The sequence below is a fragment of the Pseudorasbora parva genome, chromosome 25 (genome assembly GCF_024679245.1).
Source record: "Pseudorasbora parva isolate DD20220531a chromosome 25, ASM2467924v1, whole genome shotgun sequence".
NCBI classification, from domain to species: Eukaryota; Metazoa; Chordata; class Actinopteri; order Cypriniformes; family Gobionidae; genus Pseudorasbora; species Pseudorasbora parva.
In genome coordinates, this window is record NC_090196.1 from 1,035,846 (window position 1) to 1,052,131 (window position 16,286).

Genomic DNA, 16,286 nt, shown 5'->3' on the forward strand with positions numbered 1-16,286 from the left:
TTAAGTCAAATCGCAGCAGCACTAGACACTAACTAAAGTTAATAAAGTCAAATCGCAGCAGCACTAGACACTAACTATAGTTAATAAAGTCAAATCGCAGCAGCACTAGACACTAACTATAGTTAATAAAGTCAAATCGCAGCAGCACTACACACTAACTATAGTTAATAAAGTCAAATCGCAGCAGCACTAGACACTAACTATAGTTAATAAAGTCAAATCGCAGCAGCACTAGACACTAACTAAAGTTAATAAAGTCAAATCGCAGCAGCACTAGACACTAACTAAAGTTAATAGTCAAATCACAGCAGCACTAGACACTAACTATAGTTAATAAAGTCAAATCGCAGCAGCACTACACACTAACTATAGTTAATAAAGTCAAATCGCAGCAGCACTACACACTAACTATAGTTAATAAAGTCAAATCGCAGCAGCACTACACACTAACTAAAGTTAATAAAGTCAAATCGCAGCAGCACTACACACTAACTAAAGTTAATAAAGTCAAATCGCAGCAGCACTAGACACTAACTAAAGGTAATAAAGTCAAATCGCAGCAGCACTAGACACTAACTAAAGTTAATAAAGTCAAATCGCAGCAGCACTAGACACTAACTAAAGTTAATAAAGTCAAATCGCAGCAGCACTTGACACTAACTAAAGTTAATAAAGTCAAATCGCAGCAGCACTACACACTAACTAAAGTTAATAAAGTCAAATCGCAGCAGCACTTGACACTAACTAAAGTTAATAAAGCCAAATCGCAGCAGCACTACACACTAACTAAAGTTAATAAAGTCAAATCGCAGCAGCACTAGACACTAACTAAAGTTAATAAAGTCAAATCGCAGCAGCACTTGACACTAACTAAAGTTAATAAAGTCAAATCGCAGCAGCACTACACACTAACTAAAGTTAATAAAGTCAAATCACAGCAGCACTAGACAATAACTAAAGTTAATAAAGTCAAATCGCAGCAGCACTAGACACTAACTAAAGTTAATAAAGTCAAATCGCAGAAGCACTACACACTAACTATAGTTAAACAAGTCAAATCGCAGCAGCACTACACACTAACTAAAGTTAATAAAGTCAAATCGCAGCAGCACTACACACTAACTATAGTTAATGAAGTCAAATCGCAGCAGCACTAGACACTAACTATAGTTAATAAAGTCAAATCGCAGCAGCACTAGACACTAACTATAGTTAAACAAGTCAAATCGCAGCAGCACTACACACTAACTAAAGTTAATAAAGTCAAATCGCAGCAGCACTACACACTAACTATAGTTAAACAAGTCAAATCGCAGCAGCACTACACACTAACTAAAGTTAATAAAGTCAAATCGCAGCAGCACTACACACTAACTAAAGTTAATAAAGTCAAATCGCAGCAGCACTACACACTAACTAAAGTTAATAAAGTCAAATCGCAGCAGCACTACACACTAACTATAGTTAATAAAGTCAAATCGCAGCAGCACTACACACTAACTATAGTTAATAAAGTCAAATCGCAGCAGCACTAGACACTAACTAAAGTTAATAAAGTCAAATCGCAGCAGCACTAGACACTAACTAAAGTTAATAAAGTCAAATCGCAGCAGCACTACACACTAACTATAGTTAATGAAGTCAAATCGCAGCAGCACTAGACACTAACTATAGTTAATAAAGTCAAATCGCAGCAGCACTAGACACTAACTAAAGTTAATAAAGTCAAATCGCAGCAGCACTACACACTAACTATAGTTAATAAAGTCAAATCGCAGCAGCACTAGACACTAACTATAGTTAAACAAGTCAAATCGCAGCAGCACTACACGCTAACTATAGTTAATAAAGTCAAATCGCAGCAGCACTAGACACTAACTATAGTTAATAAAGTCAAATCGCAGCAGCACTAGACACTAACTATAGTTAATAAAGTCAAATCGCAGCAGCACTAGACACTAACTATAGTTAATAAAGTCAAATCGCAGCAGCACTAGACACTAACTATAGTTAATAAAGTCAAATCGCAGCAGCACTACACACTAACTATAGTTAATAAAGTCAAATCGCAGCAGCACTACACACTAACTAAAGTTAATAAAGTCAAATCGCAGCAGCACTACACACTAACTATAGTTAAACAAGTCAAATCGCAGCAGCACTACACACTAACTATAGTTAATAAAGTCAAATCGCAGCAGCACTAGACACTAACTATAGTTAATAAAGTCAAATCGCAGCAGCACTAGACACTAACTATAGTTAATAAAGTCAAATCGCAGCAGCACTAGACACTAACTATAGTTAATAAAGTCAAATCGCAGCAGCACTAGACACTAACTATAGTTAATAAAGTCAAATCGCAGCAGCACTACACACTAACTATAGTTAATAAAGTCAAATCGCAGCAGCACTACACACTAACTATAGTTAATAAAGTCAAATCGCAGCAGCACTAGACACTAACTATAGTTAATAAAGTCAAATCGCAGCAGCACTAGACACTAACTATAGTTAATAAAGTCAAATCGCAGCAGCACTAGACACTAACTATAGTTAATAAAGTCAAATCGCAGCAGCACTAGACACTAACTATAGTTAATAAAGTCAAATCGCAGCAGCACTACACACTAACTATAGTTAATAAAGTCAAATCGCAGCAGCACTACACACTAACTAAAGTTAATAAAGTCAAATCGCAGCAGCACTACACACTAACTATAGTTAAACAAGTCAAATCGCAGCAGCACTAGACACTATCTTAAGTTAATAAAGTCAAATCGCAGCAACACTAGACACTAACTAAAGTTAATAAAGTCAAATCGCAGCAGCACTAGACACTAACTATAGTTAATAAAGTCAAATCGCAGCAGCACTAGACACTAACTATAGTTAATAAAGTCAAATCGCAGCAGCACTAGACACTAACTATAGTTAATAAAGTCAAATCGCAGCAGCACTACACACTAACTATAGTTAATAAAGTCAAATCGCAGCAGCACTACACACTAACTAAAGTTAATAAAGTCAAATCGCAGCAGCACTACACACTAACTATAGTTAAACAAGTCAAATCGCAGCAGCACTAGACACTATCTTAAGTTAATAAAGTCAAATCGCAGCAACACTAGACACTAACTATAGTTAATAAAGTCAAATCGCAGCAGCACTAGACACTAACTAAAGTTAATAAAGTCAAATCGCAGCAGCACTACACACTAACTAAAGTTAATAAAGTCAAATCGCAGCAGCACTAGACACTATCTAAAGTTAATAAAGTCAAATCGCAGCAGCACTAGACACTAACTAAAGTTAAACAAGTCAAATCGCAGCAGCACTAGACACTAACTAAAGTTAAACAAGTCAAATCGCAGCAGCACTAGACACTATCTAAAGTTAATAAAGTCAAATCGCAGCAGCACTACACACTAACTAAAGTTAAACAAGTCAAATCGCAGCAGCACTAGACACTAACTAAAGTTAATAAAGTCAAATCGCAGCAGCACTACACACTAACTAAAGTTAATAAAGTCAAATCGCAGCAGCACTAGACACTAACTAAAGTTAAACAAGTCAAATCGCAGCAGCACTAGACACTAACTATAGTTAATAAAGTCAAATCGCAGCAGCACTACACACTAACTAAAGTTAATAAAGTCAAATCGCAGCAGCACTAGACACTAACTATAGTTAATAAAGTCAAATCGCAGCAGCACTACACACTAACTATAGTTAATAAAGTCAAATCGCAGCAGCACTACACACTAACTATAGTTAATAAAGTCAAATCGCAGCAGCACTAGACACTAACTATAGTTAATAAAGTCAAATCGCAGCAGCACTAGACACTAACTAAAGTTAATAAAGTCAAATCGCAGCAGCACTAGACACTAACTAAAGTTAATAAAGTCAAATCGCAGCAGCACTACACACTAACTATAGTTAATAAAGTCAAATCGCAGCAGCACTACACACTAACTAGACAGCACAGACAGGCCCTCATCAGAGGATGGGTCAGAGGGGAAGCACTGGCCAATGAGAGACAAGGATATTGACCGCACTGGCCAATGAGAGACGAGGATACTGACCGCACTGGCCAATGAGAGACGAGGATACTGACCGCACTGGCCAATGAGAGACGAGGATACTGACCGCACGCGGAGACAGCAGAGCCGGCAGGAACCGGGACAGGAAATACGGCCTCCTGAAGATACTGAAGACACGAGAACAGAGTTTCCGCAGTCTGTGTGTGTGTGTTTGTGACAGAGTGTGTGAGTGTGTGTGTGTGTACCTGGCCTCTATCACCGTCGCTGGGATCTTATTGGTGCTCATGAAGAGTGTTACGGCCTTCTGCACGTCCTGCTGCGCTGGACTCTGAAACACAGTTTAGGGCTCAACATTATGCTCCGAACAAACATACAGTCCCCCGCCGCGCTCCAGGACGCCATTAAAATAACTGCTAGTTCCCAACGCTGGGATCTCTGTAGAGACGCAACCAGCTATTGGTCAGTGTCTTGCTCTGGAGGCGGGCATATGCAAATGTGTTGACCCATGTGGCGTCTGAGTTCACAGAGGTCACATGACTTACTTCAAGCGCTCCGGCGGAGCCATTCACCACCTCAAAGATGCCCGTCTCCTCCAGCGACACCTGCACACGCACACACACACACACACACACACACACACACACACACACACAGTCAGTCCTATAGAAACACACACACCCTCTCGATAAGAGAAAGCCTGGAGTGAGTGTGTGTGTGTGTGTGTGCGTGTGTGTGTGTGTGTGTGTGTGTGTGTGTGTGTGTGCGCGCAGACCTTCAGATCCCTCAGCCGTGTCCTGGCGAGCGTGACGTACTCCTGCAGGAGAGAGCGGTACTTTCCTGCCACGTACGGAGGATGCATGACGTGAACCTGAAGAAGACATCACACACACACACACACACACACTCTCAGTCACTGGAGCGATGGGCTCTGGGCTGCTCTCAGAGGCGCTGGGCTTGCGTCTGACCTTCAGGTACTGTGGCCGCTCGAAGGGCACCAGATCCGTCAGGAACTTCAGCAGGAATAGAGTCGACTTCTTGCTCTGAGCGTGGAAACTGCTGGAGCCGCCAAACGACAGCTGAGAGAAAGATCAGCCACCGTGAGGAGCACGCGGGCACAGGCCTGGCCTGTCTAGTGTGCACATGAGGGTTTTGTCAGTATGGCCTCTGTGCTCCTGTCATTGTCTGATCCCTCCCCCTTGTTATCTAGTGTTGATTTCTCCCACCTGTGTTCCCTCGGCCCTGCCTCATTTGTTCCCGCTATAAGCTCCTGGTGTTTGCCAGTCTGTGTCGGATCGGCGTCACGTCTGCGTCTCCCGGTTCCCGGACTCCTTTTGGTCTGTTTGAGTCTTTGGTTTATGTTTTATGATTATGTGTTTTTCCCCCTAGTGGGTTTTTGTTTTTTATTTATGTTTATTTTTGTAAATAAATCTTCATTTATCTGCACTTGAGTCCTCGTACCATTTTCCCTCGTGTGTTACGTAACACACACACACACACACGTTTGTTTTTGCAATATGTGGGGACATTCCATCGGCGTAATGGTTTTTATACTGTACAAACCGTATTTTCTATCCCCTTACACTGCCCCTAAACCTACCCATCTCACACACACACACACACACACACACACACACACACACACACACACACACACACTGCCCCTAAACCTACCCATCTCACACACACACACACACACACACACACACACACACACACACACACACACACACACACACTGTCCCTAAACCTATCCATCACACACACACACACACACACTATCCCTAAACCTATCCATCACACACACACACACTGTCCCTAAACCTATCCATCACACACACACACACACACACTGTCCCTAAACCTATCCATCACACACACACACACACACACACACTGCCCCTAAACCTACCCATCACAGAAAACATTCTGCATTTTTACATTTAAAAAAAAAACATTTAGTATGTTTATAAATCCATTTACATTGTGGGGACCGCTGGCTGCTGATCTCAGGTTTTACTATCCTTATGGGGACATTTGGTCCCCACAATGTAATATAAACAAGGACACACACACACACACTTAACTGACTTTGAACCAGTCGCTGTAGGAGGGAAAGATGGCGGGTCCCTCGAGACACGCCTGACGGGCCAGCAGGAAGAGCGTCACCATCTTCTCCACATCATAGCTGTGGCACGCCGACCTCAGCAGGCTGGACAGCAGGTCTGAACACACACACACACACACACAGACAGGTGTAGTGATGCTCAGCACTCGTTCAGCAGAAGCGCAGGAGCTTTGGTGCTTTATAAATTAAATGTATTATTATTATTATTACCTGTGAGGCGGCTCTGCGTCTGAGCGTCCCGCACCAGCAGATGAGACACACACGAGAGAACGTGACGCCAGTTCACCTCATGCGTCTCTAAGACCCGCTGCAGATGATCCAACACACACTCCACGCTGAAGACAACACACACCTGACACACACACACACGCACACATGATGGGCGGTGTGTGAAGGCACATGACACTCACCGAATCAGACTTCAGAGTGTTTACCTTACAGAAGAGCGCCGTCAGTAACGGAAGGGTTTTAGCGAAGCTCCACTCGCTCTGCACAGCGATGGCATCTGACACTACACACACATTACAAACACACACACACCACAAACACACACACACAGCTGGGTATTCATGAGTGAGCTGCTAAAACACTCACTCGTTCACTCGTTCCCACAAACACTAGAAGTATTAGAGTGAAGTCTCACCTTTAAAGACGGGTTGGTGTGTGAGCACACGCGTGAGCGAGTGTGTGAAGAACCGCTGCAGTGTGTCTTCAGAAACACACACACCGAACACTGAGGCATCGAACACCTGAACCCTAAATCACAGCACACATGAAGAGCCACACCACACAATATTCCCTGAGCCGTTCCTGACCGGACATTTACCAGAGCGCAGCCGAGTCCGAGCCGTCCTCACGCAGGCCGTCCAGCAGCCCTGGCAGGAAACACTTCAGCATCAGAGGTGTGTGTGTGTGTGTGTGTGTGTGTGTGTGTGTGTGTGTGTGTGTGTGTGTGTGTGTGTGTGTGTGTGTGTGTGTGTGTGTGTGTGTGTAACAACGATAATAATGAATGAACACACTCACAGGACATCATGGCATCCAGGATGGAGCCGCAGGTCTCCGAGAGTCTGTGACTGGAGTCTTCAAAGGCCCTCCGCACCAGCACACACACCACAGCTACAACACACACACACACCACATCACATGGGCGGCCAAGGCTCATCTTTTGCAGTGCAGTGCATTCTGACAGCTCATGTCAGCTCTCAGTAACGTTTCTGTGCTATATATGTAAAATGTTAATAAACATGAACTGTGTGGAAGTATTGTGTGTGTTTAGCTGATGCACAAAGCATTATCAAATCATTTATAATCAGAAACAAACACATCTGTACACTGAGGGGCAAATCAGCTCAAAAGGGAGCTATATAATGAAGCGTAACGCGTTATGATCGCTTCAGTATGAGCTGGCACACACACACACTCTGCCCTGGCCTGTGCTAGCTGTCCATCTCTCTGAGCGTTCCTCATGCCTTTAGGGATCCGAGCCGATTGGGTTAGTTTAGCTCCGGAGGTTGACGGACCGATGTGTGGCGCATCCTCTGGCCATCGTGATATTCCGGTGTGTGTTTTAAACAGGTGACGTATGCTAGCGCTGCTAGAGGGCACGTTAGCGCTACACAGCTAATCCCATTCTCCTGGTCTTTGTCAGGTTTTGCTCTTTTAATAACTCCTCTCCTGCTGGGGACTAAAATTTCAATCCAAGATTTCAACTAAATATCCAAATAAAATTAATTACTAAATTAATTCTATAAACTATAATACTGATCTGCCAACATTGTCTCTCTCTGATAAATTAAAATAAGCTGATAACATCACTGTTTACTCCAGAACGACTGTACAGCCAAATCTAATTCTGCTGCAGTATTGTCCTGTTGCTGCTTTAAAACAATCGTCGTTGTAAAAGCGCGATATAAATAAAGTTGACTTGACAACTAAGGAAAACCCCAAATTCAGTACCTCAGAAAATGTGAATATTACTGAAGACCAATACAAAGAACGGCTTTTTAGAAATCTTGGGCATGGAGTCGGGCCGTCTGCGGCTCGGCTCAGGTGTTATGAGCCCAGGTTGCTCCGAAAGGCCTTCAGCTCTTCTGCATTGTTGGGTCTGGCAGATCGCATCTTCCTCTTCACAATACTCCAGAGATCTCCTTTGGGGTTTAGGGTCAGGTGAGTTTGCTGGCCAATAAGAGCAGGGATACCATGGTCCTTAAACCAGGCACTGGCTGCAGGTGCCCAGTCCTGTTGGAAAATGAAATCTGCATCTCCGTAAGGTCAGCAGCAGGAAGCATGAAGTGCTCTAAAACATCCTGGTACACGGTGGCTTTGACCTTTGACCTCAGAAAACACAGTGGACCAACACCAGCAGATGCCATGGCTCCCCAAACCATCACTGACTGTGGAAACGTTACCCTGGACCTCAAGCAGCGTGGATTGTGTGCCTCTCCGCTCTTCCTCCAGACTCTGGGACCCTGATTCCCAAAGGAAATGCTAAATTTACTCTCATCAGAGGACATAACTCTGGCCCACTCAGCAGCCCTTTCTGTCTTTAGCCCAGATGAGACGCTAGTGTGGCTTGACTCCAGGAATGTGAAGCTGAAACCCATGTCCTGCAGACGTCTGTGCGCAGCGGTTCTTAAAGCACTGACTCCAGCTGCAGTCCACTCTTTGTGAATCTCCTCCACATTTTTGAATGGGTTTTGTTTCCCAGTCCTCTCCAGGGTGCGGTTATCTCTAACGCTTGTACATCTTTTCCTTCCCTTCGCCTCTTTATTAATGTGCTTGGACACAGAGCTCTGAGAACAGCCAGCCTCTTTTGCAGTGACCTTTAGTGTCTCGCCCTCCGTGTGTAAGGTGTCAGTGGTCGTCTTTTGGAGAACTGTCGAGTCAGCGGTCTTCCCCATGATAGTGTCGCCGACAGAACGAGACTGAGAGATCATTAAAGGCCTCTGCAGGTGTGTGAGTTCATTAGCTGACGAATGTGGCTCCAGGAGTCTTCAATACTGAACCTTACTATAAAAATTGTACTAACAATAAACATTTGAACTATATCAGTGTGTGTGTTATGAATGAATAAAATATACAAGTTTCCCTTTTTCAATGGAATTAGGGAAATAAATTAACTTTTTGATGATATTCTAATTATATGACCAGCACCTGTATATATATCTATCTTTTCTGCTGTCTTCCTGTTACTCTGCAGTTGTGAGATGGTATTATAATGAGCGCAGTGATGCATGTTGATGGGGTTCATCTGAATGTTATGTTTCTTTTGTTTACTATATTGGTCCAAATAAAAGAAAAAGTGATCAAATGAGGTGGAAGTGCTTTTCATTTGTATTGTAAATAAGTTAAATTAATATGTAAAGCCCTTTTTGTCTGTTTTTCCAGAATGACTGGTGAGGATCTTCTTACTGGAGAGGATCTGATGATGCATCTGCCGGTCATCTGCTGCGGTCGTCATGGAAACACACAAGGCTTTGAGCTGCTCCGTGATCCAGGAGGCCACAGCGGCTGCGTCTCTGAAACATGCACACGCGTGTAGATGATGTGACGAGTGCGTGTAGATGATGTCACAAGTGCATGTAGATGTCATGAGTACGTGTAGATGATGTCACAAGTGCATGTAGATGTCATGAGTGCGTGTAGATGATGTCACAAGTGCATGTAGATGTCATGAGTGCGTGTAGATGATGTCACAAGTGCATGTAGATGTCATGAGTGCGTGTAAATGTCATGAGTACGTGTAGATGATGTCATGAGTACATGTAGATGATGTCATGCATACGCATGTAGTAGGGCTGGGCGATATGACGATATTATCATATATCGACGATGTCTCGCAAATATGTCGATATCGATATCGAACAGTCAGTGTTATCAGACGATAATCGACATCATAAAAATGACGACTGATAAACTCACAGGACATTGCGTTGCCAAATACATTATAAATAGTAGTTACCATACACTCACCTTTTGTGTTTCTGATGCATAACTACAGTAGCCTATATGTTAAAGCAAAACATTGAATTATGGATAAGACGTTGGTTGTGTTTTCATTATACACGCGCAAAGAGAAGCACATTGGCTTGGCTAAATGTTTTAAAACGCTCTAAAAATAGTATTGCCTATTAGGCTAAATTATAAATATAATAGCCTATTAATAATACAAACATTAATCAAACATGGAAACCTGGAATACATTTAAAATAGCCTACTAACGCTAAAAATAAAACGAGAGAGAAACCTTTGGGGGAAAAAATAGCTCAACCTCAAACGGTTGAAAATGTGTATAAAAGCGAACCATAGGCCTGTATTTTAAATACTATAAAATAAAGGTGTCAGAATAAAATTATTATAATATAAAAAATGAAAGAAAAATATATTTAAGTGATGTAAAAATGCGCGTTAAACTCACAGCTCGTGCAGTGACGGAGCGCAGTATTCTGAACAGAAACGCAGGAGCTGCTCGCGTCAACACTGCACTTTGCTTCATTACATATTTTCGTTTCGAATGCTTCGTTTAAAAGTGGACATTTTAAGCTTTCTATGCGCATATTTCTCTTGTCTGTGAGGCAAGTAGCCTGCTGCGTTTGGGTTTATTTATGAGACGCGCGCTCCAGTTCATAAGAAATTAAAGCGATCACTCCGGCGACTTCGACATGTCTTCCATTTGCATATTATTTATTAAACCCAGGCAATTGGCCAAAGAAACCTTTATTAAAATTAAGATACAATTTAAACAAAACGAAAGAATGCTTTCTATAAAACAAAACTTAATATTAAACTAAATATAACCACCAAAATCATTTCTGACTCGCATCTTTGCACTTATCATAATCAGATGAAATGTAAATATACTATTATAATAGGCCTATTCAAACATAATATGCAAAAAGAAAGAAGACAAACATTGTTTAATGGCTACAACAAAGTGAGCTACAGATAAATGTCTGAGCTGGATTTAATTATTTTACAGGTGAGCGGTTCACGAGCGCGCGCCTGCGGATTATTGAGCCGAGTCAAGCCAAGTCAGCTTTATTTATTATATAGTTCTTTTACAATGACGATTGTTTCAAAGCAGCTTCACCGTGTTAAACAGGACAATACTGCAGCAAAATTTGATTTCCATTCGTTCTGGGAAAACAGTGATGTTATCAGCTTATTTCGTTAATTTTAGTTTTAACATGAGTCACACCGGTCCGCTTCGCTCATTACAGGCTCGTTCTCATGATTACAGGTAATGTGCCGGGCTGGGCAAGGCTCGGACACAACGAGCACAGGCTCGGGCTTGATCTTTGAGGGTCGGGCTTGATCTTTTGAGCACAATCTAAGCTCTAATTGACATTTACGGTGTCATTGCTGCTCGACCACATATCCGTCGTCTTTGAGAAGCGGCTGCAGAGCGGAAACGAGGCCGCTACTGCTGGGTATAGTGTACGTGGATATGGCTGCGGAGGGTTCACTTTCTTTCTTTTTTTTCTTCTTCTTTTTTTTTGCACAGCCTGCAGATAGCCTCTGTTGGATCCACTGGTTCACCATTTGCATTTGGTTTAAATCCATAATACTGCCAAATTACTGATGTACATCTTTTCTTGGATATTAAGCTGTCCTCCATTTTATGCCTGGACAATTTTGTGGCGCGCAGGGGAGTGGGCGGGATCAGTGCGGAGTAGATGATATCGCATATCGCGATATTTTTGAAGGCGATTATCGCCCCCCAAAAATTAACATATCACCCAGCCCTAGCGTGTAGATGATGTCATGCATATGCGTGTAGATGATGTCATGCACACGTGCATAGATGATGTCATGAGTGGGTGTAGATGTCATGAGTGCATGTAGATGATGTCATGCATACGCGTGTAGATGATGTCACGAGTGCGTGTAGATGATGTCACGAGTGCGTGTAGATGATGTCACGAGTGCGTGTAGATGATGTCTCGAGTGCGTGTAGATGATGTCACGAGTGCGTGTAGATGATGTCACGAGTGCGTGTAGATGATGTCATGCATACGCGTGTAGATGATGTCACGAGTGCGTGTAGATGATGTCACGAGTGCGTGTAGATGATGTCACGAGTGCGTGTAGATGATGTCACGAGTGCGTGTAGATGATGTCACGAGTGCGTGTACATGATGTCATGAATACGCGTGTAGATGATGTCATGCACACGTGCATAGATGATGTCATGAGTGGGTGTAGATGTCATGAGTGCATGTAGATGATGTCATGCATACGCGTGTAGATGATGTCACGAGTGCGTGTAGATGATGTCACGAGTGCGTGTAGATGATGTCACGAGTGCGTGTAGATGATGTCACGAGTGCGTGTAGATGATGGCACGAGTGCGTGTAGATGATGGCACGAGTGCGTGTAGATGATGGCACGAGTGCGTGTAGATGATGTCACGAGTGCGTGTACATGATGTCATGAATACGCGTGTAGATGATGTCATGCACACGTGCATAGATGATGTCATGAGTGGGTGTAGATGTCATGAGTGCATGTAGATGATGTCATGCTTACGCGTGTAGATGATGTCACGAGTGCGTGTAGATGATGTCACGAGTGCGTGTAGATGATGTCACGAGTGCGTGTAGATGATGTCACGAGTGCGTGTAGATGATGGCACGAGTGCGTGTAGATGATGGCACGAGTGCGTGTAGATGATGGCACGAGTGCGTGTAGATGATGTCACGAGTGCGTGTAGATGATGTCACGAGTGCGTGTAGATGATGTCACGAGTGCGTGTAGATGATGTCACGAGTGCGTGTAGATGATGTCACGAGTACGTGTAGATGATGTCACGAGTGCGTGTAGATGATGTCACGAGTACGTGTAGATGATGTCACGAGTGCGTGTAGATGATGTAATGAGTGCGTGTAGATGATGTCAGGAGTGCATGTAGATGATGTCAGGAGTGCGTGTAGATGATGTCACGAGTGCGTGTAGATGATATCACGAGTGCGTGTAGATGATGTCACGAGTGCGTGTAGGTGATGTCATGAGTGCGTGTAGATGATGTCATGAGTGCGTGTAGATGATGTCATGAGTGCGTGTAGATGATGTCACGAGTGCGTGTAGATGATGTCACAAGTGCGTGTAGATGATGTCACGAGTACGTGTAGATGATGTCAAGAGTGTGTGTAGATGATGTCATGAGTGCGTGTAGATGATGTCATGAGTGCGTGTAGATGATGTCATGAGTGTGATACCTGTCCAGCAGGAAGTCCAGCGTGAGGATGTTGTGGGTGTGCAGATGGTACGTCACCTCCAGCACAGGCTGTGTGAGAAACAGAACACATGCTGCTTATTTTCACACACACACACACACACACACACGCACAAAAACACTCTTTCACACACACACCTGTAGCTTCCAGTACTCCTGCCAGAAGAGTTCCGGGCTGAATATCCCAGCAGACATCAGTGCTTGAGCGGACTTCACTAACGCACACACATCAGACTACAAAGGATAAAGTGCACACACACACACACACACACGTTATGTATGAACACATCCATCAGAATCTGAAGTTAGTCAGTTGTGTCCTTCATGCAGCATACTCTCTGTTGAGCGGTCAGTAACACACGGTGTGTGTTATCGTCGGTGTGTGTGATTAGATCCCGAATGTGTTCAGACAAAACTCTGGCGGCCAGCAGCCCGACTGGAACCTCCATCTGCTGCGATCGCCTCCGCAACTCATCCTCTAATGGGACACAGACACACACACACAGGTTTTATCACAGAGGCGTTCGTTCACATCATGAAGCTCTGGAGAAGAGTGAAGACAGACAAATCTCACCCAGAACAGACACAAACAGACACACACACACAGACACACACAAAACACACACAGACCACACACACACTTACCTAGAACAGCCGTCTGAATGTCTGCGCTGATCTTTAGCTCCTCATATCCGTCACAGCCGACGGCTCTGATCTTACCATGAGTCTGTCAATCACACAATCACTCACTGTAACATCACACAATGCAGACAAGTTTGTGTATCTTCCGGACTATAAGTCGCACTTTTTTTCATAGTTTGGCTGGTCCTGTGACTTATAGTCAGGTGCGACGTATATATCAATTCAATTCATACCGACTGAGAATAATAATCATTTATCTCTGTCTACAGCGGTGAGAGGGCGCTCTATGCTGCTCCTGTAGCCCTCCGCTGAAGAAAACGACTGAACACAGGAAAAACTGTTCACTGAAATATTAACTTAAACACGAACAAGATTTGATTAACTTAAAGACAACAACTGAGAAAGACTGAACACAAACAAAATGCCCCCCATAAAGAAAATCCTATTCTGCATATTACACACTGCAGGTTACAATGCGGCTTATAGCCTGGTATAATGCGACTTATAGTCCCATATAATGCGACTTATAGTCCCGTATAATGCGACTTATAGTCCGGTATAATGCGACTTATAGTCCGGTATAATGCGACTTATAGCCCGGTATAATGCGACTTATAGTCCGGTATAATGCGACTTATAGCCCGGTATAATGCGACTTATAGCCCGGTATAATGCGACTTATAGTCCGGTATAATGCGACTTATAGTCCGGTATAATGCGGCTTATAGTCCGGTATAATGCGGCTTATAGCCCGGTATAATGCGACTTATAGCCCGGTATAATGCGACTTATAGCCCGGTATAATGCGACTTATAGTCCGGTATAATGCGACTTATAGTCCCGTATAATGCGACTTATAGTCCGGTATAATGCGACTTATAGTCCCGTATAATGCGACTTATAGTCCGGTATAATGCGACTTATAGTCCCGTATAATGCGACTTATAGTCCGGTATAATGCGACTTATAGTCCGGTATAATGCGACTTATAGTCCGGTATAATGCGACTTATAGTCCCGTATAATGCGACTTATAGTCCGGTATAATGCGACTTATAGTCCGGTATAATGCGACTTATAGTCCGGTATAATGCGACTTATAGTCCGGTATAATGCGACTTATAGCCCGGTATAATGCGACTTATAGCCCGGTATAATGCGACTTATAGCCCGGTATAATGCGACTTATAGTCCGGTATAATGCGACTTATAGTCCGGTATAATGCGACTTATAGCCCGGTATAATGCGGCTTATAGCCCGGTATAATGCGACTTATAGTCCGGTATAATGCGACTTATAGCCCGGTATAATGCGACTTATAGCCCGGTATAATGCGACTTATAGTCCGGTATAATGGGACTTATAGTCCCGTATAATGCGACTTATAGTCCCGTATAATGCGACTTATAGTCCCGTATAATGCGACTTATAGTCCGGTATAATGCGACTTATAGTCCCGTATAATGCGACTTATAGTCCGGTATAATGCGACTTATAGTCCCGTATAATGCGACTTATAGTCCGGTATAATGCGACTTATAGTCCGGTATAATGCGACTTATAGTCCGGTATAATGCGACTTATAGTCCGGTATAATGCGACTTTTAGTCCGGTATAATGCGGCTTATAGCCCGGTATAATGCGGCTTATAGTCCGGTATAATGCGACTTATAGCCCGGTATAATGCGACTTATAGTCCGGTATAATGCGACTTATAGTCCGGTATAATGCGACTTATAGTCCCGTATAATGCGACTTATAGTCCCGTATAATGCGACTTATAGTCCCGTATAATGCGACTTATAGTCCGGTATAATGCGACTTATAGTCCGGTATAATGCGACTTATAGTCCCGTATAATGCGACTTATAGTCCGGTATAATGCGACTTATAGCCCGGTATAATGCGACTTATAGCCCGGTATAATGCGACTTATAGCCCGGTATAATGCGACTTATAGCCCGGTATAATGCGACTTATAGTCCGGTATAATGCGACTTATAGTCCGGTATAATGCGACTTATAGTCCGGTATAATGCGACTTATAGTCCGGTATAATGCGACTTATAGTCCGGTATAATGCGACTTATAGTCCGGTATAATGCGACTTATAGTCCGGTATAATGCGACTTATAGTCCCGTATAATGCGACTTATAGTCCGGTATAATGCGACTTATAGTCTGGTATAATGCGACTTATAGCCCGGTATAATGCGACTTATAGCCCGGTATAATGCGA

The 16,286-nt window shown here is 43.2% G+C and overlaps 1 protein-coding gene across 1 annotated transcript in view; it reads right to left on the minus strand.

Annotated features, from left to right (window-relative positions):
- LOC137064528 (Fanconi anemia group A protein) overlaps window positions 1-16,286 on the minus strand; it is a 65,100-nt gene that overhangs the window by 45,186 nt on the left and 3,628 nt on the right. Inside the window, exons 3-18 of the mRNA XM_067435923.1 lie at window positions 14,051-14,132; window positions 13,741-13,883; window positions 13,544-13,639; window positions 13,389-13,456; window positions 9,583-9,689; window positions 7,195-7,287; window positions 6,998-7,046; window positions 6,815-6,927; window positions 6,606-6,682; window positions 6,382-6,523; window positions 6,135-6,268; window positions 5,012-5,122; window positions 4,819-4,914; window positions 4,589-4,648; window positions 4,292-4,374; window positions 4,153-4,213 (exon numbers count right to left, since the gene is read on the minus strand). Coding sequence (XP_067292024.1) covers window positions 4,153-4,213; window positions 4,292-4,374; window positions 4,589-4,648; window positions 4,819-4,914; window positions 5,012-5,122; window positions 6,135-6,268; window positions 6,382-6,523; window positions 6,606-6,682; window positions 6,815-6,927; window positions 6,998-7,046; window positions 7,195-7,287; window positions 9,583-9,689; window positions 13,389-13,456; window positions 13,544-13,639; window positions 13,741-13,883; window positions 14,051-14,132 — 1,515 coding nt within the window. The remainder of the gene's footprint in view (window positions 1-4,152; window positions 4,214-4,291; window positions 4,375-4,588; window positions 4,649-4,818; window positions 4,915-5,011; window positions 5,123-6,134; window positions 6,269-6,381; window positions 6,524-6,605; window positions 6,683-6,814; window positions 6,928-6,997; window positions 7,047-7,194; window positions 7,288-9,582; window positions 9,690-13,388; window positions 13,457-13,543; window positions 13,640-13,740; window positions 13,884-14,050; window positions 14,133-16,286) is intronic.